Source organism: Lasiodiplodia theobromae (genome assembly GCF_012971845.1).
Source record: "Lasiodiplodia theobromae strain AM2As chromosome Unknown scaffold_20, whole genome shotgun sequence".
NCBI lineage: Eukaryota > Fungi > Ascomycota > Dothideomycetes > Botryosphaeriales > Botryosphaeriaceae > Lasiodiplodia > Lasiodiplodia theobromae.
This window is the reverse complement of record NW_023336409.1, coordinates 712,363-735,288: the sequence shown is the minus strand read 5'-3', so window position 1 is coordinate 735,288 and position 22,926 is coordinate 712,363. Positions and strand designations below refer to the sequence as shown.

General features: G+C 53.5%; 8 protein-coding genes across 8 annotated transcripts; 4 read left to right on the top strand and 4 right to left on the bottom strand.

Annotated features, from left to right (window-relative positions):
- Positions 1–560: 560 nt before the first annotated feature.
- Positions 561–1,960, top strand: LTHEOB_7003 (putative multiple ankyrin repeats single kh domain protein; the record flags this gene model as incomplete). The annotated part of the gene is made up of 2 exons (XM_035516322.1): positions 561–1,518; positions 1,605–1,960. The coding sequence occupies 2 exons, from the start codon at positions 561–563 to the stop codon at positions 1,958–1,960; spliced, it is 1,314 nt and encodes a 437-aa protein (XP_035371970.1).
- A 177-nt stretch (positions 1,961–2,137) lies between these two features.
- On the bottom strand, positions 2,138–4,354 carry LTHEOB_7002 (Patatin-like phospholipase; the record flags this gene model as incomplete). The annotated part of the gene is made up of 8 exons (XM_035516321.1): positions 2,138–2,588; positions 2,646–2,879; positions 2,929–3,198; positions 3,252–3,369; positions 3,420–3,614; positions 3,669–3,768; positions 3,818–4,105; positions 4,169–4,354. 8 exons carry the CDS (start codon positions 4,352–4,354, stop codon positions 2,138–2,140), a joined length of 1,842 nt encoding a protein of 613 aa, XP_035371969.1.
- A 4,550-nt stretch (positions 4,355–8,904) lies between these two features.
- LTHEOB_7001 (uncharacterized protein) lies at positions 8,905–10,356 on the bottom strand (the record flags this gene model as incomplete). The annotated part of the gene is made up of 4 exons (XM_035516320.1): positions 8,905–9,234; positions 9,402–9,528; positions 9,689–10,082; positions 10,149–10,356. 4 exons carry the CDS (start codon positions 10,354–10,356, stop codon positions 8,905–8,907), a joined length of 1,059 nt encoding a protein of 352 aa, XP_035371968.1.
- Positions 10,357–10,753: 397 nt separating this feature from the next.
- LTHEOB_7000 (uncharacterized protein) lies at positions 10,754–11,424 on the bottom strand (the record flags this gene model as incomplete). The annotated part of the gene is made up of 2 exons (XM_035516319.1): positions 10,754–11,038; positions 11,131–11,424. 2 exons carry the CDS (start codon positions 11,422–11,424, stop codon positions 10,754–10,756), a joined length of 579 nt encoding a protein of 192 aa, XP_035371967.1.
- A 261-nt stretch (positions 11,425–11,685) lies between these two features.
- Positions 11,686–12,978, top strand: LTHEOB_6999 (30s ribosomal protein s6-like; the record flags this gene model as incomplete). Its single annotated transcript, XM_035516315.1, has 1 exon — positions 11,686–12,978. One exon carries the CDS (start codon positions 11,686–11,688, stop codon positions 12,976–12,978), a length of 1,293 nt encoding a protein of 430 aa, XP_035371966.1.
- Positions 12,979–13,576: 598 nt separating this feature from the next.
- On the bottom strand, positions 13,577–14,380 carry LTHEOB_6998 (Zinc finger RING-type protein; the record flags this gene model as incomplete). Its single annotated transcript, XM_035516314.1, has 3 exons — positions 13,577–13,761; positions 13,835–14,224; positions 14,365–14,380. 3 exons carry the CDS (start codon positions 14,378–14,380, stop codon positions 13,577–13,579), a joined length of 591 nt encoding a protein of 196 aa, XP_035371965.1.
- Positions 14,381–14,677: 297 nt separating this feature from the next.
- On the top strand, positions 14,678–17,578 carry LTHEOB_6997 (Membrane protein; the record flags this gene model as incomplete). Its single annotated transcript, XM_035516313.1, has 1 exon — positions 14,678–17,578. The coding sequence occupies one exon, from the start codon at positions 14,678–14,680 to the stop codon at positions 17,576–17,578; it is 2,901 nt and encodes a 966-aa protein (XP_035371964.1).
- A 2,346-nt stretch (positions 17,579–19,924) lies between these two features.
- Positions 19,925–22,926, top strand: LTHEOB_6996 (uncharacterized protein; the record flags this gene model as incomplete). Its single annotated transcript, XM_035516312.1, has 7 exons — positions 19,925–20,343; positions 20,404–21,080; positions 21,162–21,526; positions 21,811–21,826; positions 21,912–21,976; positions 22,026–22,040; positions 22,090–22,926. The coding sequence occupies 7 exons, from the start codon at positions 19,925–19,927 to the stop codon at positions 22,924–22,926; spliced, it is 2,394 nt and encodes a 797-aa protein (XP_035371963.1).

Below are 22,926 nucleotides of genomic sequence, written 5' to 3'. Positions count from 1 at the left end.
GCTGGATTGGTCCGTTAATCCGACGCGCCATGTGCAATGAGCGCTGGCAGCTGATACGAACGAGACTGAACCGGGAATTTGCCCGAGGGTATGCACGCTTCAACCCCAGCCGTCGATCATACGTCCAGATGGTGCTGCCACAAAGAGAACAACAGTACGATAGTGGAGCTGTGGGCTCACCGGTTTGACAGCTGTACACTCCGCGTTGTTGCCTAGGGCTCGGCCGAGCTCCAGTTGTAAGGTAGGGAAAAAAAAGTAAACTGACTGTGATTATCGTTTTTCGAGGCATATTCGCGTATCGTCCGATACCCACAGGTTGGGGTCCAGAGCTGGGACCAGTAGTCAGTGGGGACCCATCAAGATTTGGCACTAGTGCGTGCTAATATCAACCGTAATCGGCGCCACCAAGTAATAGAAATATACACACCAAAGCCCTACCTTTTAAGTCCCAGCAAAGCCATCCATCATTCTACGGAGTTCACATTCCACCTCTGTACGATTTTTCCCTCCATCCCGACGCTTTCAATCATCTATTTAAACCAATCAGTTGAAGAAACAAGATGGTTTCCTTGAAGCCTGAGCAATACACGGTGGGCTGGATTGCCGCTCTTCCAGATGAGATAACAGCAGCACTCGAGCTGCTCGACGAAGAACACGACACACCCACAGACTGGACACAGCCACCCAGAGACATCAACAAGTACTATTTTGGTCGAATCAGCAGGCTTAATATCATCCTTGCATGCCTTCCCCTCGGCGGCATTGGCACAAACAATGCCGCGGTCGTTGCCACGACAATGATCAGTACTTTCCCACAGGTCCGCTTCGGGCTCATGGTAGGCATCGGTGCAGGGGTGCCTGAGCTGCCCAACAGAGACATTCGCCTTGGCGATGTCGTCGTCAGTAAGCCTGGGGATGACAATGGCGGCGTTGTCCAGTGGGATAAGCGCAAGGCACACGGCGACGGCACGTCCAAGAGCATCGGCACGCTCGCCAAGCCTCCGATGGTGCTGCTTGCTGCCGCCTCTGGACTGGACAGCAAGCAGACCAGGAGGAAGACCAAGATTGCTGAGATGGTCCACGGTATCAACCAAGCCATACGGGAGGAAGAGAATTACCAGTACCAGGGCCCCGAAAACGACAAACTGTTCGACGACCGGACAGAACGGGAAGTATCCCGCGGCCCCGCCAAGCAGGACCGTGCGAAGGGCCCGAGGATCTTCTTCGGTACTATAGCCTCCGGTAACACGGTGGTCAAGAACGGGAAGACGAGGGCCGAGATTATCGAGCTGGTTGGCAAGGATACCATGTGCATTGAGATGGAAGCGGCCGGCCTGATGGACAGCTTCCCGTGCATCGTCATCCGTGGCATTTGCGACTACGCGGACTCGCACAAGAACGACAAGTGGCAGAGATATGCAGCACTCACCGCGGCTGCCACCGCCAAGGAACTACTCTTGGACATGAATGCAGGAGAAGTAGAGCGCACCAAAACAGCTTCTGATGCTGTGGAGAACAGTACGTTCCATTAGGAAAATTGCAACTCTATTCCTTTTCCCCGGAAGAGAGCTTTTGTTGACTATTGATTGTGATCTTGGTTGTAGGCGAGGCCGCCCCTCCACCATATCAGCCTCCCGTCCCCACGAAACCTGGTCTCGGAGACTCGAGCGGACAAGCCAACAGCGATGAGCTTGCTAAGTTGATGGCACGTCTTGATCGTGCCGAAGCCGAGATTCGCAACCAGCAGAATCTGCAGGGTCGCATCAAGGTCAATGAGGACAAGATTGGTGACCTTCAAGAGCAGATCGCGCGTCTTTCCACCAACAAACCTGGTAACACGAACAATGGCAACGGCGACCTGCAGAAGCGCCTTGAGAGGGCTGAACTTGAGTTGAAGAAGTTGAAGAAGAGGGTCGAACAGATGGAGGCTGATGATTGCAGTTCTGGGGGCTGCTGCTAGTACTATTGAGATCTCCAACCGGACCGGTCATGCTGCCCAACTTAATAAATAGTAGCTACCAAGTCACTTCCAATCTCAGTTCAAACCTTTTGCGTGCGTAAATACATTAATGAGCGACTATTACAGTCCTGCAATGATCACTCGGTAACGCAATAACACCAGCTCAGACAAAGAAGTTCACTCCAGAGTCGACTCCTTTCTGCTCAACGCCTCGGCGGAGGCACTGATATCCAGCGTCGCCTTAATGATATAGTCCTTCGTCATGTTTCTGATTGTACTGATCTTTCCGGAATCATCCATAGCCGGGAGATCGGCATCTTTCTGAAGGTAGGCTTCGTCAGGCTCTTTGTCTTGACCATGTTGTCCGACATTCAGCCGCCAGTACTTTGGGGGATTCCCCGCAACTGGCGCGAGCGAGTTGATGAGCGTGCCGAAGAGGATGTGCGTGATTTGGGTGTTCGTCGCGATGCTAGAGATCACGCCCATGAATTTCTCGATATTCTTCAGTCCTCCTTTGGCAATTCCAAGGTCGACGAGCATCTGGCTTGCCGGTATGCCTGTTCCGATGCTGAGGAAGCAATCGGTTGGCCGTGTTGGGCCGTAGACACGAATGACTTCATTCCACAACCTAAAGGGGTTTTTATTAGATCATTTCAGGCAACAAAAGTTATAAATAGTAACTTACCATCCCAGTGGATTGTTGGCACCCAGCCCGCCATCTATGAGTTCGTATACAGGCTTCTCCTTGGAGGATGTATCGACAACCTTCATAGGGTCAAAGTATGTCGGGGCCGCGGAGGTCGCGCGAGCTGCCTCCCAGATTTTGATTTGAGAAAGGAAGATTTCCTTACTCGCATATGAACGGAGGTAGACTGGACCACTGTTGTTGGGCTTTTTCTTGTCAAAGGCCATGACGAACCTGGGCGAAAATCTGAGTGAGTGATTTCGGAACGTGGGAGGTCCCATACACTTTGCATTTGTTGCTGTCGTCGAGCAACATCGCCTTCTCATCCCTGAGCTTCTCCGAAACAAGCTTTCGGACGGTATCTTCCAATGGCCCGGCGTCATGACTTCGCCCTTCGACCACAGTGCTTATACCCTCCGTTACTCCTCGCACCTTTTTCGACAGCCAAGCTTCATTCTCCTTCTTCCCAAAGATCCTTATCATATCCTTTTCGTAGTGTTTGATACACTCGTCAACGTCCATTTGGAGACGACCCAGCATGATAGCGATCAAACTGCACCCCGATGTCAGTTAAAGTGTCGAGCATGAACAATCGAAATTCCTCACCCGCCAGTACTGGTGCCACCTATCATGTCAAACACATCACATGGCTTGGGATTGCCCATCCTGGCCATCACCTCCTTCAGGATAAGCAGGGACGAGTATCCGCGGACTCCACCCCCGTCTTTGCATTGTGTTAGCGCGTCCATTGTAGCTCGCAAAGCAGGAACATACCGAGAGCAAGAACTCGCAGAGGCCGCTCCCAACCAAGCACGGAATCAGCACGATGAATTCTCTTTGTAACAGGTGGCGGAGAGGGTTGGAACGCTGCTTGCGTTGCTTCGTTGACGCTGTTGAAGGCATCATGCATCATTTTGACTTTCTCGGTAACATCGTTGACGTGTGGTAGGTTGACAGGCTTACGTGGGACTGCGAGTGTCTGTTAGAATTTTTTCGAGGTGAGAAAATCCATACTCGACTTACTAGCGTCATTGTCAATATCGATGACGAGATATCCGCCCCTGCCGTAGATTGTCCAATTTGTGAAACGGGAGCAGAGACGAACTGCGATACAATTGCCGGGCTATGCCAAATGTCAGCAATAATTCATCAAATTTAGAGTAGCGGCGTACCTCCATCAAACGCAGGATCTTGTGTTTCTTGCGGAAAACGTTGCCATGCCGCCACTTGTATTTCCCAGTCTCTTCCTCAGACTCTTCATCGTGCCTTATGGAATGATCGTACCAAACGAACTCGATGTCATTGACCTTCCTGGGTGACTGAGCCAATTCATTTTCGAGAATCGCTAGCTCGACCCACGTCCAGTTTCCCTTTGCGGGATCGTCACAGGAGCCTTGATCGTGGGTCTCGGCAAAGATTTCGAGCCCACGAATCCGCCGGATAGTCTCAATCCCAAGAGGCTATGTTGCACCCATATTAGCATGCACCGGATTGAAACGCAGTTGGAACAAGAAAATCATCACCTCCGTTTGAAACCAAATGTCAGCCCTGACTGCATTTTCGTCCCTCACCTCGCCTTGGCGTGGCACTTGCATTTCCTTCGTGCCTTTGACTGCATATTGGCCGGCAGGGATTCGAGTAGTTTGAGGGGGCAGAGATTCAAGGCTCTCCGCTTTCAGATGGGTCATTTGATCGAGAGGATTGTCCATGGTCACCACTGCTTTGGATATTGGGGGCACTATGTGATGATAAACTTTTCGGCTGTCCTTATATGCCTGTCTCGACACCCCGCACAAGACGGAACAGATGATCTGGAGAAGCTACTGTTAGCTTGACCTTGGCATCCCCATGGTTGTTTCTGTCAAGTCAATGCCTCCACCCAGCTCGCTGCTGATCCAGGCGGTCTGCACACAAACCCAAGTTAAGCTACGCATTACCAAACCGCAGAGCATTCTTCATCACAGCTAAAGTAATCATTCTACTCCCAGGTATACGTAGGCGATGCAATTTCTGTTCCCGAATCCGCTTGTTCTCTGGTGCGGAGCAACCACCAAAGGAATGCATTAGTCTCGCATTGGTACCAAGCATGGCACAACCAAGCGGGTCCCCACCGGTTTTACAGGAATAGTAAAATAACCGACATCGACGATGGGCTTATTAGGTTCGCTGCTTTGTTAGGAAAATTTTGGGCGGGTTTTTGATCTTCGGTTCATCTAGACGTACGCCTACCGTTTTATCACGCCGTACTTTCAGAAATCTAAAAGTAGTTTAACGTAGCCTGATCCTCATAAAACGTAGCTCATCTTGTAGGCCCTTAGAAGGAGCAATTCATTAAGTTCAAACAGAAATGAACAGACCTCGTTTGAGACTATTTGCAATAAAATTCCGGCTATGGCGCTTACACTACCACACATTGAAAAGCAAAGTCCAGAGCTAGACCTTCAATGTCGCCGGCTACGTCTACTACACCATCCACATCCAGCTCAGTAAGGCCTATGACTGCCTTTTTTTTTTTCTACCTGAAGAATGAGAATGATAACTATATTGCTGGCAACCATGGCGCATTCTGATTGAAAGAGAGAGTTCTAAGGGAATATGAGTTGGTTTTAGAGGTATGGGAAAACTATTGATACGAAGAAGAACGAGGTTCGTTTAGCACGATGAAAATAAATTTTTGATTCTCTCATTGGCCTATTATAGTATGTACATATGGCTATTAATCGACATGATCAATCCTCATTATAATTTATTCATAAGAATGAATGCTACCCGGCAGAGGGCCACCAGAGGTCTACACGATTTTGCAGTGGCCTGTTGGCAAACTTTTCGAGCGCAAAGTAATACTTGTCCTCATGCGATTGGGTGCCTTCAAGTCCGATTCATGCGACAATGGACAAAAGAGGGGTATGGGGCGTTTTCGCGTCAATTTTCATTCGCTTAACATTGCGTAGAACTGAATCATGCGTCATCTCAGCTCGACAGAAGTCCCAATAAGCAGCCCAAAGTATTACTAAGTAAATCAACGGGTCGTTATACTTAAATATCTTCAGAAGCTGTTCACTAAGAGTATGGCAGTTGCCCTTCGGCGCCAGTCTTGCAGCAACGAAGGTTGGGCAGCGTCTTTTTCAAAGTGACATGGCCTTCCTCAAGAACATGTTTCTGCGAAGGCCATGCGGCTTACGCATACATGCCATTGGCAATTCTCCTCCGGTCCCTAGGACCATGCCATCCTCTTTTCTCTTGTCTCGTCTATTTCACCCGGTCTCGGTCTCTACCAATTCCTCTCGTACATCCATTCGGAGCACACATCTGCTCAACCGAAACAAGAACCTCAACCATGGAATTCGCCCACGGACGACGAAGTGTTTGAAGAATGTTGTCACGCAGTCACGCAGTTTGACTACGGGTCAGATTACGAAGCAACAAGAGCAGCGGCCTCGCCGCCCAATTCGTCGCTTGATTTTCGAGCTCTTTTTCTGGTTTACGGTGATAACGAGTGGAGCAAAATACATATCGGACATTGTGTTTTCCATGAAATTCGGGCCTCTGCTGAGTGCGGACATGCAGTACGAGAAGCGCGTCCTTTCTTATACCGAAGCAGTCCAGGCTCGCACGAGGTATGACCCAATCGACAAACCTTTGTACGAAGGTCTTAAAGACGGCCAGTTCCGCTTCTTGATCCTCGAGCCTGGTGTTGGCAGCAAGATCCAATGCCGTCTCGTGGTGCAAGACGTGGTAGGCAAAAGTCCACCGCCCTACGAGGCACTCTCCTACGTGTGGGGTAGTGAAGAGAACAAAGTCACCATAGACTGCAACGGTCATCAGAAAGAGGTTACTCGAAACTTGTACGATGCCTTACTCGAACTTCGTTTGCCTTACGCGCCTCGCGTGCTCTGGTGCGACGCACTCTGTATCAATCAAGAGGATGAAGAGGAGAGAAGTGCGCAAGTACAAAATATGGGGGGACTGTATTCATCTGCGTACAGAGTGATGATATTCTTAGAAAAGGAAACCGAAGATATCGAAGGGGTATTTCCGCTTCTCAAGTACATGCACAGCTCCTTAAACTACAATTCTCGGCGTAGTTACGAGTTGAGTTCGAAGTTCTTTCCTGATGATTACGTCTCGGCGGATTCACTCGGAGAGAAAGGTATTTCCCAGGAAGCTGAAGAAGGCTGTTGGAGTCGCATTGAGGCATTACTATGTCGGCCCTGGTTCCACCGGTTGTGGATATTGCAAGAAGTCGTGAATGCGAACAAAGCAACAATATTCACGAGCGCCACGAACTCATTGGATTGGGATAACTTTTTCACGGCAATACACAACCTCCGACAAATACCACAGATGCGTGGAAAACTTTCCGACGAAGCCGAAAAAGCGTCACGTATGATTGTCGAGATTCATGAAGTGCGGCAACGGAATATTCGGCGTCATTGGCTCCGTAAATCTAAGCAAGAACGACGCTTCTTCCATATGCTACTTTTGGCAAGCTCCTCGAATTGTTCTGATGCAAAGGATAGGATATACGCGGTCCTTGGTCTTGCAAATGATCTGAGTTTCTCGGATCGCAGAGGACCGCTGAAACCCAATTACGACCCGGCCACAACAACAGAAGATGTGTATCGAAAGTTCGCTGAATGGTCGATCATGGACAAGAAAAACCTGCACATTCTCTCCTGTGCCAGCAAATCAGCTTCCGAAAGTGGCCTTCCTTCATGGGTTCCAGACTGGCGCGACATTCCGAACAGGGACGTTTTTACCCGGTACGATGACCATATGCCATTCAGTGCCGGCATTCCAGGTCTTTTTGGGTCACGACTTGATTCCGATCCTCAAATCCAGGGAGACAGGCTGTCCCTATGCGCAAGAGAGGTTGGTTCTGTCCAGCAGGTCGGGAACCCACCAAAAAGGGCGATTCATGCCACTGACGGCCAGCACATCGCCGGACTACTCCTGCAGTTTCAACTACTCCACCACCTGAGCGGCACACCGGAGGGAGAATTTACTGCTGAGCACAGTAGAGAGTTTCTTGAGTATTTTCTCTCGAGAAGTTTCCAAGCCGATGAGAAAAGGCTTTGGAAGCCTATGGTGTGCGGACTGACGAGTGACGGACATCCAGCCTCCGCGCTGTACTTCCTCCACTTCATCAACTTCTATCTTTTCATACATGCAACAGAAATTGCCCCAAACCACGAGGAAAAAAACGACTTCATAAAAAACAGGAACGAGGGACGCGGGTATTTCTGGCAATCCATTTCTTTTTATCTATCGTCTTTGGAGAAGTGGAGTTCACCACGGTTGCCAGGATACACAGCAGAAAGACAAATGTGTTGGTTACCGCCGGGCACTCGAGAGAAAGACGCCATTTATGTCATCCCTGGGTGTCAGGTCCCATACGTGTTTCGGCCGAGGAGAGATGGAACATTCATGCTGGTCGGTGAAGCATATGTTCATGGAATTATGCAGGGACAGGCGAGGCCTAAGAAGAAATCGGATCTTGAGAGGATAGTCATCGTATAGTTTGTAGTGACGCGAATGAGCACTGATCATTACTTCCATTGCTCTAACAGCGGCAGGAGACGCATGACACACGCGTGTCCAACGGCAGCAAGGCCGATCACCAAGTACACTACGGTCATCGTTCATCTGAAACGAACAAACTCGCATCAAGTTCATCTCAACACCACCGGAGCATGTTCGGAGAAGACGCGGATATTTCACGACTATCCCTGCAAGTCGTGAATTTTCTGGTATGTAAACAGATACCGAATTTGCGACGTTCGAAGTTGGACGTGTAGCGGAAATGATCGTCTCTTGCCCCACATTGACCTTCCTTTTCTAGTCTATACGTCTCCATTTCTTCGCTTAAAATTACCCTTTTTGAAACAACATGCAACGGAAGCAGAGAGAAATGTGAGGGAAGACACGCAGAAACAGCTCGCCAATTCGCATTCCCCGATGTCTATCTTCTCCGCGACTGTCGACGACCTCTCGCTCTCACAAAACCATCTTTTTCAGCGAACTGAAACGAACAGCCTACCAATTCGATTTTCCAACCGCTATCTCTACCACAACTGTGAATAACAGCGTCCCGCTCACACGAGACCGTCTCTCTCTCTCTCTCTCTCAAACCAATAAAATAGCCAATCGCTACTCCGCGTCCCCAGCACCCATCTTTCATCACGACCACAGCTACCTCCCATCCCCCCACGCAACCATCCTTCCCCTTCAACCCGAAAAACAAAAAACCAGCAACCGTCTACCTACCCGCCCTCCTATTCGGATCCGGCCTAAACTTCAAGATCTCAAAATCCGGCGCATCAGAGTTATACGCCGAGTCCGATCTTGCTGCTGCCTCGCGGGGAGAACGGCGAGCCGGGGGCCGGCCTCCACGGAGCGCAAGGGTAGAAGAGCGCCGCCGCGGGTTGTTGGGCGCCGGAGGATTGTCAGCGTTTGTCTCATCTGTCATCATCACATCAGGAGCGTTCAGGAAATGGCGGCTGCTGTCATCGTTTTCCCCCGCCGGCGTCGCGGCCGTGGCAGAGGCGGAGGCGGAGGAGGAGGAGGAGGAGGAGGAGGAGGGGTCGGCCTGACGTTGCGCTAATTGCTGGTTGAGTACGCTTCTTCTTGACCGCGTCGGAGCGGTGAATGGATGTCTGGAATTGATGTCGGTCGCTATCGCAGAAAGGAAATTGTCCGCCAAGCGGGACGGGGCGAGGCGGCTACGAGGTGAGAGGCTTCTACTCCGCCTTCGACGACGTTGACGACGACGACGACGACGATGAGGAGGCTGGCTTTGAGGCGGCTGGCTTCGGGGCGGTTGGCTTTGGGGCGGTTGGCTTCGAGGCGGCGGTTGGATTCGAGGCGGCCGGCCTCGGGGCGGCTGGCTGTCATCATTTTCCACCGCCGCTGCTGCTGCCGCCGCCGCTGCCGCCGCTAGGGCAGAGGAGAAGGAGGACGGGGAGCCGTCGTGTTGCGCCTGCGCCTGCGCCTGGTCGACGTTTCTGCCGCGCCGGCTGCGAGGCGAGAGGCTCCGACCCGACCTTCGAGGATAAACACGACGATGGATACTACGCTCGAGCTCGGCATATCCGCGTGGCTGGCTTCTCGACGCCGCCAGGTTGCTGTCACTACGATCGCGGTAGGCGGCGTTGTCGTCCAGGGAGTAAGGCGGAGGAGGGGGAAGCGGGTCGCGGCGGTTGCTGAGGCGGGGAGTAGGAGGAGGAGGGGGAATCGAGGAAGGATGGATGCCGCCTGTCAAGTAGTCGGGTGACGAGCGGCGGCGGCGGCGAGGGCGGAACGACAACCAGGGGTCAGGGCGATTGTCGTCATCGTCGTCTCGTGAATGCGCCGATGCTTCTGGTCTAGTCTGGTCGTCCGGTTGGGTGGTGGTGGTGGTGGTGGTGGTCGAATCGTCTGCTCCAGTGGCTGCCGAGTCTGAGATGTATGGTGATCAGCCGGAGCGACGGGGAGGGCATGAGTGAGAGGTGGATCGGCACGAACCGTAATTGGGTACGTAGCGGTCTGGTTGCCGTCTTTCAACCGTCTCTCCGTAATCGGGCATGTAGCGGTCTATTTGCGGTTCTTCAACCGCCTCCCTCGAGGAATCTTGTCTTCCGTAATTGGGTTTGTAGCGGTCTCTTTTCCTTCTGTCCCCCTCCTCCCCGAAAGAGTCCCGTCTTCCAGAATTGCCGTCTCGAGGTGCCGACATTGATTGTGTTTTGCAGGTGCTTCGCGAGAGCAGGATCCTCGCAACTTATGGTGGTAATACAGTAGCTATGATTTGGTGGAGATGAGTGGTGATGCGTTGCGGTTGGGAGCGCGTTGCGTTGGTAGCAGCATTATTCGATGTAGAGAGAAGGCACGAAGTGACGTCGCGCTGCGCTCCAGGAAGTACCTACTCGTTTTTCCGCAAACTCAAGCAGATACTAGCCGGGACGGTAGTATCATGCGGAAGGCACCCCCCTCACTAATGCCAAACACAAAACTACCAACACTTTGGTCTGCATGTATGCCCAGAACGCAGAGAGTGTTCCATTTGATGAGCAGCTACATGTCAAGCCGTTTCCTGTTATTGCCTCCCATTTTCTCCATCCAACCCAGCCGATTCACTCAGACTCATCTTTCCACTCCGACGGGAGCGGCTGGTGAGCCATGGACCAGAGAGCCGTGACAATCGAAGGCGGCTCGCTGGAGTGCTCCGGATTCCAGATAGTTCTCGCAGCATCTATAGGCACGTTAGCATAGCTATTCTTTATCATCATAGGTGGTTTATCCATGCCGACCATATCCTTGGCCGTCATGTCTTTGTAGTTCTCGCGCCAGAACGTAATATCCCCCATCAGGAGCCTCTTGTCCTTTTCGCACTCTTCGATAAGAATGTTGAGCTTGGCCTATTGTTGGAAGTTATTACTTCGTACATGCCATGCCCCGAGAAGAGCTTCCGTCCCTGATGAATCTGGATCAGAAGTGGTACATTACTTACCAGCTGGCGCAGAGAGCGGACGAACGCGAAATAAAGCCCTGTGGGGATGCTGCTGACGGTCTTGCCCTCATCTTCGACCATGCCAGCAATGTACTCCGCATAGCCTGCATAGTTGATGATGCTCTGATGGAGGCTCTCGCGTTCATCCATGAGCCACTTGCGGCATCCGTCTTCGGTGGCAAAGGGCTCCTCATGCGCCGAGCGGCTTGCGTCATTGCGTATAGGACTGCCGGGAGGAGACCGCGGCCGGAAATTCATAGCGAAGGCGCCGTCGCTGGGGTGAGCGCGTTTCATATTGATAGTGATGTTCGTGAGGGCTTCGCGCGGTTGGCAGAGCCAGGACGAGAGGACGGAGGAAGAAGGGCGAATAGCGGGGGTCTACGCAGGCCTGCGTGTGCTGCGACCCAGCGCGTCTTCCCTTTTCGTACTCACGGCACGTGCGAGCGCCAAACACTTCGCCATAACAACGCGTCGCCCGCCCGCTCAACCTGAACCTCTACCTCATCCTTTCTAGACTCGCCCGAACCATCGTTACAGAGGCATCATTACTCCGCCATGTGGCGATTCGTTTTCGGATACCTCGCTCGCTTCATGCCTGGCTTCTTGCCTGGCTTCCTGCCTGCCTGGCTGATTTGGCGCAGGCCGGCCGACGACGAAGACACTGACACCGACACCGACAGCCACGATGACGACGACCAGAGCCACAGCGACGCTGACAACCACGATGACGACGACCAGAACCACGGTGACAATGACAGCGTCGCGAGCGAGGATCGCCCTGTCTTTGGTCCTCATCTGCCGCGCGGAAAGAAGCGCCCGCTGATCTTGCGCGACCCCAACTGCCACTACCACGGCATAGAAGCTACGAAGCCCACTGAGGAGGAGATCCGCTACATGTGGGCCATCCACAAAGATAGACTCAAAGATGATGCACGCCGCGCCGAAGAAAATAAGCGCAAAGAGCAGCGCATCAAGGAGCGCGAGGAACGCCAGCGCCAGGAACAGGAGCGCGAAGACCAGCAGCTCGGAGTCCAGCAGCGCAATGAACAGCAGCACGACGACCAGAAGCGCGACATCCAGCAGAAGCGCGACGGCCAGCAGAAGCGCGACGGCCAGCAGAAGCGCGACGGCCAGCAGCGCCAGAACCAGCAGCTCCAGAACCAGCACCTCCAGAGCCAGCAGCTCCAGGACCAGCAGCGCAACGAGCAGCAGCGCCAGACACTATCCACGCTCGCCTCCAGGCTCGGCCTCGACCAGAACGCCAGCGCCGACGTCACCCCCGCCGACTTCAACGCCTTCGTCGAGAGGATCGACGACATACAAGCATCCCACACCCACAATCCCGTTATAAACGACAGCCTGACGCAGCTCCGACAGATCTGCGTCAACATCCGCGACGGCCACATGACCAGCCCTCCCGAGGCCAACCGCCTGATCGAGAATGTTCGCAACACCGTTAATACCGTAACCGGTGGTAATAACGGCAGTGGTGGTGGTCCTCCTCTTCCTCCGCCGCCTCGCCCACCCCGTCCCGATGCCGACCCCGCCGCAATTGAGGCGTATCGCAATGCTTTCCGCGAGCGGATTGCGCGCTGGAATGCGGATGTGCAAGTCGAAGCCCCCACCCCTCGTGATCTCCACCAGTCCCTGCGCCAGCAGCAGCAGCAGCGTGCGAACAACCCTGGTGGCGGCCCGGAGATGTCAAGGAAGGAGAGGAGGGAGGAAGCGAAGGCGAGGCAGAAGGAGGAGAAGAAGGAGAGGAAGAAGGAGGCGAGGGAGAAGAAGGAGAAGGAGGCCGCCGAGGAGAAGAAGGCCCAGAAGAAGAAGCTCCAGGAGAAGGCCGTGTAAGTGTGCATCCACCCACTCATCAAGGAAAGCCATTTATTTTTAACACAGTCTAGGAACGGCGGCAATTAACTTGAGAGCTCTTCGTCCCGCCTTCCCGCTGCTCCGCGCTGGAAGGGTTCCAGCAAACGTGTTCGGATTCGATCGTCAGGCCATGGATTTGGCAAACAGGGCCAGGGATGGTGGATTCCTGCGTCCTACGACTGTTCTAAGGGCCGGAGGGCTGGTTGGTTATCAGCTGGCAAGGTTCACCCGCTCAATTGGTGGAAATGCTTCAGGGTAGGTGCCTCGGAGTAGGTGCTTCGGATCAGGACAGACTATTTCCTTTCTTGTTTAGGAAGACCCTGTATTCTTCCAGTCATTTGCCATTACTATGGCCGGTTGTCACCGCCACAGCCGTCAAGCTTTCGTTGGAACCCCGGCGGTAGGTTCCTTCGTAAATAGTCTCATTAATCAAATATATCAATTCATTGATTTGATCAGATATCATGATGGAGGACCAAAGGTATCAGGGCCTCCTAGCCGCCGCATTTGCATACTCACACATAACCACCAACCCCAAACGCCCCATCATGCAATTTTCACTTTGATGCCTCCTCTCTCAACCGAACTGGTCATCCCACTCCTCCTCCTCGTCATCAGGCAGAGGCGGCGGGGCCTTCTTCTTGGAGAAGTCCTTGCGATCAAGCGGACACGTGCTGTTCAGCTTCAGCCACGGGCGGATGCAGTCCATATCGAAACGGTGCCCAGCGTCGCAAGGCAGCTCCACCACGAGAGGATACGGATCTGCGGCCAACATAGAAATCCCATTAGCGCCCCCACTTTCCCAGCCAATTGCCCCGTTTGTCTCGAAACTCACCGTCCAGGAATGGCAGCCTGCAGATGGCACACTCATCGTCCTTCTTCAAGTCCTTCTTCGGCACGCGGTCCAAGCCCTCAATGAAGCTGTCCGGCACGCCATTGATCTCCTTGGGCGGATTGTCGATGAAGGCCTGCAGCTGCTCGAACATGGGGTTGTCGGCAGGATCGCCGCCGGCCTGGTCGGCGCCCATGACGATCAGGGCGTCGCGGAACATGGAGAAGAGGGCGATGACGTCGGTGGGCGTGGGGTGGGCGTGCGGGTTGTGGCGGGCGTGGGCGGCGTCGGACGTGTCGAGCTGCTCGAGCGCCGAGTAGAAGGTCGAGAGGTCAGGACGCCGGCGCGGCTCATTGCTGGTCTTGGCCTCCTCGGGGGAGATGTTGTGTTCCACTGTGGTTTGCTACCGTGTCAGCCGGGTTCCTTCCCATTGGAAAGTTCTGTCCGCGGGGCTGCGGGCTGCTGCGGATCTGGGAATCCCGCAGCTGCTTTGCTGAGAAGATGCCACGCTGATGGAGAGAATAGGCGCATACCTTCGTAGCCTGACATTGTGAATGGTTGTAGGGACGAAGAGGAGGAAGAAGAGGAGCGAAGCTGGAGCTGTAGTTAAGCTCTCTAGCTGCAGGCAGCTCCGGCCGCGTCCCTTCCCCGCGGTGGCGCGCGCGAGTCGGGTGCCGGGGGTTCGGGATGCCGACACGACGTCAGCCACGCGCGTCGCGACGGGGGCTCAAGAAAGGTACACCTTTTCGCATTCCCTGACCCACCCCCAACAAACCCGTGTCCTTTTTTCTCCCCGTCCTGCGTGTCGCAGCATGCCGGTCGCCCTGACCTCGGAATTGCGACGCTATGAACGGGCTGCAGGATCCTGAGACTGCCACCGAGACTTTCCCGCCCTTCTCGCCGCCGCAACAGCAGAACGGCCAACTTCCCACGCCCGCCCTGTCGCCCAGTCCGACAGAAATCTCCGCCACTGAGGATGGCGCGCCCTCCGGTCTAGGCATTTCGCCCGTTCCTGAAGGGGCCGTCGCGAATGGCCTCGCGAATTCCCCCGAGAAGAAGCAGGATACAAACGGCGTTGAGAGGAGGGGGAGGTCGCATCGCCATGGATCCGTGTCGATGGATGAGTCCAGGTTGGCTGGTCTGGATACCAAATTGGAGCATTCGAGGCGCAAGAGCAGCGTGACTTCTCCCAGCGACGCTGAGAAGGATCGCGTCCTGAAGCTATCTCCGGCCCAAATACACGAGCTGACCTCGTCGCCAACATCGTTACCACTGCGTCCAGTGGATGAGCCCATCGAGCCATTGCCAAGATTGGATGAAGCGCCTGTGATTTTTGAAAAGAAAAGCCACACGATTAGCAACTCCCGAGACGCAACGTCCCCGACCAAATACGCGACCCCGTCTGAAAATGGAGAGCATCGAGTGCGCAGCTCGTCAAAGGCAAAGGACGCTCCTGCGCATTCCGAGACGAATCATGTCAAGTCCTCGTCAAGAGATTCGAGGAGTAAGCCCAGCATGTCGCGCACCGTTTCAACCCCGATCATGCGCCGGAAACAATCCAACAGAGGAACGCCATCTTTAGATCAAACCCAACTTAAACCTCGGCCAACCCCTTTGAACCTGGACGAAAAGAGGGGGGATTCCGCCGGCGGCCTCAAACCTTCTGCCATACAAGAAACTCCCATAGCGTCTCCAATGCCTGCAACTATTCCGTTACCGCCATTGTCCATTCCTACCTATCTGCAACTGGAGCTTTCGTCGGACAAACCCTCTCCGTTGTACATTCATCGGCCTGTGAACAGTGACTTCCCTTACGAGTCATCGCGCATCAAATTCGAACGGCTATGGAATTTCCTTATTCTCCCCTTCGAACTCGAGCAATCTCTCGGTTTCGGTGCCCTTGCTTGTCTTGATGCCTGGCTCTACACCTTCACAATCTTGCCCTTGCGCTTCCTTAAGGCCCTCTGGATCCTAGCTAAGTGGTGGGCAACGAATGCATGGAAAGAAGCGCACGACATTGCCATCTTCATCTACCAAGGTGTGGGCAGAATTCGGCAAAGAAGACGTGGGATAATTGAGCATCCCGCTGCGAATGGATCAATTGATGAAGTAACGCCACGCAAATCATCTTTCTCTCAAGCTTCAGATCCTCCTTCTGGAGTTTCAACCGGGAATAGCATCCCTCTCATCAAAGAGCCACCACCTTCACGAAGGCCCCCAAAATCCTCCATCTACCGCCACCGCAGACTCAAGTCTGTACCTTCCACACTTCTTCCAAACCACAAAGCGGACATCCTCAAAGGTTTGTTGGTACTTGCAACCTGCATGGTCCTTATGCGGTTTGATGCAAGTAAAACGTATCACAACATTAGAGGCCAGGCGGCGATCAAGCTGTACGTCATTTACAACGTCCTTGAAGTATGCGACCGGCTTTTCTCTGCACTGGGCCAAGATATCCTCGAGTGTCTTCTCTCACGCGAGACTCTGGACCGGAACGCCGACGGTAGAAGTAAGGTCATCCGGCCTTTCTGGATGTTCCTTCTAGCTTTGGCGTACACTTCCCTGCACTCCACCGCCTTGTTCTACCAAGTCATTACTCTCAACGTCGCCGTCAACTCGTACTCCAATGCTCTCCTGACGCTTTTGATGTCCAATCAATTCGTCGAGATCAAGGGAACCGTGTTCAAGAAGTTCGAGAAAGAGAATCTCTTCCAACTCACCTGTGCGGATATGGTCGAGAGGTTTCAGCTCTGGCTCATGCTTATGATCATCGCCTGCCGCAACATCGTCGAAGTCGGCGGCCTGAGCATCCTCGGAGACATATCGGGCTCATCCAGCGCCAGCATCGGCAGCAACGGCACCGGCACGACGGCCCCCTTCCGCAGCACGAGCATCATCCCCAAGAGCTTCACCATCTTCCCCAAATGGACGGGCCAGGTGCTGGGACCCTTCCTGCTCGTGCTGGGCAGCGAGATGCTGGTCGACTGGCTCAAGCACGCGTACATCACCAAGTTCAACAACACCAAGCCGGCCGTCTACGGCCGCTTCCTCGACGTGCTGGCCAAGGACTACTACTCGAACGCCTTCTTCGACCAGAACCTGACCAAGCGCCTCGGCCTGCCCGTGCTGCCGCTGGCCTGCCTCTTCATCCGCGCCACCATCCAGACCTACCACATGTTCCTCGCCACGCACATGCCGCTCCCCATCCCCTCGCCCGCCACCAGCCTCTCCGTCGAGAGCGCCGGCTCGCAAGCCACGTCGTCCTCCCCCGCCACCACCGCCGCCCTCGCCCACATCGACCACATCTTCCGCCGCGCCCTCGGCCGCTCGTCCTTCGGCGCCGGCAGCACGACTTCCTCGTCGTCATGGCATCTCTGGTCCCTCGACGACGTCATCGCCTTCACGACCATGATCGTCGTCTTCCTCGTCGCCTACTTCGTGCTGCTGGCCTGCAAGCTCGTGCTCGGCATGGTCCTGCTCGGCTTCGCGCGCGCCCGCTACAAGGGCATGAAGGAGCGCGAGAAGATGCTGACGACGACGGACGGCAAGCGCGTCGGCGGGTGGGGCGTCGTCGAGGTCGAGGACGACAAGAAGCGCTGGATTTACGCGGATGATCCGGAGGGCCTGCGGGCGTTGAGGGAGAGGGAGGCTAAGGCGAGGGAGAAGGAGGCGAAGGAGGCGAGGGGGGCGGATGGGAAGTTGGAGGGGACGAGTCGGTATAGTATGGTTGCGAAGAGGATTTGGTAGTGGTGGGTGAAGTTGGGGGTGACAGGGGGGTAGTAGTAGTAATGATGATTGATGATGTTGACGCTACTAGAGATGGTCGTGTGTGTGTGCGGGGCGTGATGTGTATATCCGAGGTACCAACGAAAGCCGAAGACGGTTCCCGGGCGAGATGTCCTCGCGAGATGATGGCATTTCGTATTACGGACGCCTATCCCCAGGTCCGCCTCTATCGTCAAGTGTCCAGATGAGAACTCGGTGAAAATGGTGGCCACGTTTGCAATTGGCAGAAATGTCCTTGCCAATGACGTTGCTAATGCAGTAGTTCATCGATAATCGTCATGGGCATCGAAGACTCAGGGGCAGATTGTTAATACGAATTGGAAACGTCCAAGTGAGGCGAACGGGTATGACGACATCGTGTAATCGTGATAGGGTACGGGTGATTTACACCAGAAGAAACGATCGTTGTGAGAAAAGACACTCGACTCATGGATAGTTGAAATTATCGTTCGGACGGGAATGTATAATTGTTAATTCAACATTTAGGTCCGGACGATCGCCTCAGCCACCCCCCTCTGTAGAAAAGGTGTGCGGGTTATCGATCGTGATGAGGCATCCGGATACCACGGGTACACTCCACCACGGGTGAAGAACACTTCACCTTGCACCTTCTTTCCCCCACGCACCTTGTCCAGCAAAGATAGAAGGTTTGGACCAGTGAAAAGAAGCCACACACCCGTTCGCCCACACGAACAACGTTAGCCTCCACTCACCGGTAGGTGTTCGTCATTACGGCCCAGGGCGATCATTGGGCACCCCTACAGCAATAGCATCATCTCGCCCCTCTCCTCGTCCCTTCTCTCGGTTTCGCCCCGTTCACCTCTTTTGCCCCTCCCGCTCCCCAATTTCCATTCTTTCCTTTGACCCGAGATGGGGATTCTGAACATGCCGAACCACCCGCCCCGCCGCCGCCGGTGCCGCCCGCAGCCAACACATACGTATGTGCTACGCCGCGTGAAAGCGCCTCTCCTTGGCCCCAACACCTCTCTTCCGTCCGACGGCCCGCGTCGCCTAGGTGTCAGTGTGTGTCATTCTAGAGTTTCGGCTCCCCACCACAGGGTGTTTGCGTTTTAGCCAGCGGGAAGCTTATCGAAGCTTGATTTGAGTGTGGAGCAAGCAGGAAAAGGGTAAAAAAGGGCACACACGGCAGCACGGGAGCACCGCACAAACCCCAACGCGGCGCTTATACTCCTTCACCGGTGTTTGATGATCCATGACGAAGGAATTGGGAAGCGAGAGTAACGAGGGAGGGTTGAGAGAGCGTACCGTGCTTTTTTCCTCTCTGACTTTTTTTGTATTGACTTAGGGGGAGTGCGATGCCCGTCTATTCAGACGCCCTCCCAGGGCAGGGAAATTTTTTGCGGATTAAGAGTGTCCATCTTTCGTTGACCCCGAGACTAACGGTGGGATTGCATACTAGGGCTAGGGAAAAGACGGTATGCCTGACGATCTGGATCGAAAAGAGGGACGGTGGCTGATCTGAGCGCCGTGGGAAGATAGCTAGAAGGGTTTGGAAGGGCGCTCTGGATCGGAAAGGCGAGGGGAGTGTTTGCTCGGAGATAGCTCGGGTGGATGCCATTGGGTGTATTCTGTGCTGTGGCGGTTGCAGATATGGTGAGGCTAAGGAGCTTAGGGAGATTGGGATGGGATGGTGGGGCTTGTTTGGCGTTTGTCGTCGTGGAAAAAGGAGACATGGTCTGAGTATGGTGGTAGTGATGGTGGAAGGATCCGAGAACGCAGCCGTTCGGGCCTTGGTGTTGAGATGGTGGCTTGCCCGGCTTGGAATGTCTGTGGCACTGAAGATGCGTTGGCTAGTCATGCTATTCGAAAACGTTCTATTTGCAATAAACCTGTTTTCTATGGCAAGATTGAGAGAGTAGTTGCCCGTTGGACCCCAATTGTTCCAAGGCTGAAGGAAAGGTCACGTGCGGAATCGCGGCCACGACTTCCTACCTTTCCTAAGGCACTAGCAGGGTCATTGGTACATTCCGCAATTACAAACTGTAACCACATGCCAGCACCACGAAGGCATGCTCGCGGTCTACACAGCCATCTGTACCACGCATCAGAGGAGGCTATGTGCGGTGATCGCGCCTGAATTCGCCTAAAAGCAGGCTGTGACCTGGTCGGCTACGCTGCGATGATGACTACAGGTGGGTTGAGCTGGCTGAATACAGCCTTGCATGTGTTGCACAGCAGGCACAGCCGCGGGGGGTTCTTTCCACCTTGATATCACGACCGCCGTCCCTTTCTTTTCCTTCCCCACCTCATTCTTGTGTTTTCCTCACACTGTACTGCCTTTCGGCAATGGAGGCCATCAGTGGCGGAGCCTCCGTACTCGCTTTTATCGGAATCGCCCTCAAATCCACCGAGTCAGTCTACAAGACCATATCAGGCATCCAGGATGCGCCTGAGAAAGTCCAGCGCCTGTCGTCAGCAACCGAAGATCTGCAATCAATCCTGAGACAGCTTTCGAGCCTTTTCGAACCACCAAACGCTGCACAGTCTTTCGACGAATTCGAATCAGCCATCAGGAAATGTGAAAGCGATCTCGCATTCCTGTCCAAAAAGCTTTCAACACTACAGGATACAGCAGGCGACCGGAAGTGGAAAGCTGCCTGGAAACGGATCAAGGCTATCTTGGAGAAGGAAGACATGCAGGAAATGTGGACGACAGTGCATCATCACGTCACTGTCCTCGGCGTATACTTGGGGCTGCTTCAAAGGTAATCTTTACTTCCCTCTGGGTCATATTTAGCCACGCGTAGACTTACGCTGCCCCATAGTTTTTCCGCCGTTCGCCAGATGCAAAGCATTTCTGCTCTCGAGCAAGCCTTCCAAACGAACACCGACCATGTCATCTCCAACACTCAAAATCTTAGAGTGCAGGCTAGTTCCATATCTTCTTTGGATGGGCGTCTCCAGCTTTTCGAGAGTTACTCTTCTGCCGCACAACGGAGCACTAAGCAGGCACTTGATGTACTAGGCAAGAAGATTGATTCCATGCCGTCGCTCTCGCAGAACCAGTTCGATATCATCAAAGGAATGCTGGAGCAGCTGTCCATCCAACAAGAGCAGAAAACTGGTGAGAGGCAAAGCAAATCCTCCCAGCTCTCTTCTACCGTCTCAGAGATCGATGAAGATTCCATCTGCGACATCAACTCTAGTTATACTGCCAGTTCCACATCCAGTCCAAACCTTGGAACGTCCTCCTCCAGCATCCTCCAATCGATAATGAGGCTATGCAGGCTCGTCGATCACAAAGAAAAGACTATCGGCTCCTCACAGGCAGCGGAGATCATTGAGGATCTCGAAACCCTACTGAAAACGGTTCAAGACGAGCCATCGACCATCGCAGGAGAAAAACGCAAACGAGACGACGAAGCCGAAATCGCAAAGTCTAACATCAAGAGGGTCAAAGGTTTACTAACCTCAGCCTACCACATTAAAGTCAATAACGAAAGTAAGTTTCTGAGCCTTATTGCTCTGCAGTGGCTTACATAAACAGAACGCATTGTTCGTGCGCGAGATTCTACCCAATTAGTCGACAAGGGAACATCCAAAGTCGTGGCCACAAAAGACGGCACGCTGCTCCTACGCACTCGTACCAGGCTCGAAAGTAGCACGTCCATGAACGAGAGAATTTTGGAGTTTGCTGCCAATCTCACCTTCATGTCATCTCGTCCGGAGCTTAGGATGAAGTTGTCCGCATCCTTTTATCAACGCATGTTGTCAGAAGGCGGCTACCTGGTCATTCCGCCGATGTTATCCGTGCACTTCATGATTTCCGACGACTCGGAAATTTTCAAGCTGATCCTAAAAAACAACCTCAAAGGGGTAGTAGGACTCATAGAGCAAGGACGAGCATCACTCAGAGATTGCGACACGAAAGGCCGGTCGCTGCTTAGTGTAAGCTATTGTCCCAGACCCAGCCATGATCCAATGCACTCAGTCAAACTTTTCGAAAAATGGATTGTCATTTCTTCTTTGATGTGTTTATAATGCTAATAAATGTAGTATGCGAGTTACATCAATTCTGCCGACATCTGCAGATTTCTCGTGGAACACGGAGCTGATGTTGATGCTTTAGAAGTAGCTTTCGATGTGATTGGGCGTAGGAAATACCGGGACTGCCTCGTGTAGGCCGAAACAACATTTGTTTCCTTCTACCCATCAAGCTAATACTCGCACAGGCCTCCTTTGGTGCAGGTCACTCTGTCGTTACGCCCCGATACTCTGCGTATTGATTGTATTCGAGTACTTGTGGACGCTGGGGCTGACATACAACTGGAAGGAAAAGGGAATGAACGCCTTGCACGAGCCACTCCGCTCGCACGTCTTCTCGGAAGTTTGGGAAATGTGAGTCTTCCACAATGTTCTGATCTGAGCTGGACTCTAATCTCCACAGACGGATTTTGGAAATGTGAGTTTTCCACAACATGTTGATCTGAGCTGGACTCTGATCTCCACAGGAACATTTGTTCCAGTTATTGCATAGCATGCGAGAATCAATTGACACCGAGCAGCGGAACGAGGATTATTTGACACCCTTGCTTGAATATGTGGCTGGGAGACGTCACGGACTGATGGTGGATAATTATTTCAGCCACGCCAATGTCAGATTCCTGAAGTCATTGGGTGCTGACTTCCACGCCAAAACCCCGGATGGGAGCACAGCTTTACACATCTCGTCGAAATTTTGGTTAATAGGAAGTGATGCTTTCGTATATTCTGATCGGGAGAGTCTTGTGGAGGACTTGCGGGTGCTGATCGAATGCGGTACACCCGTAGACGCAGTCAATGGGGACGGCAAAACAGCTGTTGAGCAGAGCTGTAGCGTCGATTTCGATGATCCTCGAGGGCGGTACAAAGACAGACTGCTCCGGCCCAAGATATGGCGTAAAACTCTTGAGATCACTGGACATGACCCAAGACAGTTTCAAGTCCTCGTGGACGCATTTCCAGACCTGCAAGGAAATGTCGACACCCAGACCACCTCACACACCGAGAAAAGCGAACTTGCAGCTAGTGGTTCGGCCTGCCCTCAAGATTCTACGACTCTGGGCAGCAACATCCGTTTCTATCCCTGGGGCCCGGGCAGAGTCTGTACCGACACTGAGGATATCGCCTCTCGTCAGAGCTCCGAAGCATCACTGGACCATGATCCCAGCTCTCCGGCGGCCCAGGCACGGACTTCCGAACCGCCTTCCCCGTCTCCATCCGCCCGTTTCCGCGCACCGGCGGGCACCTTCTGGGACGTCATCGACTACGCAGTGGAGCAGCAAGAGGGCAATCCATGGGAGAGTTGA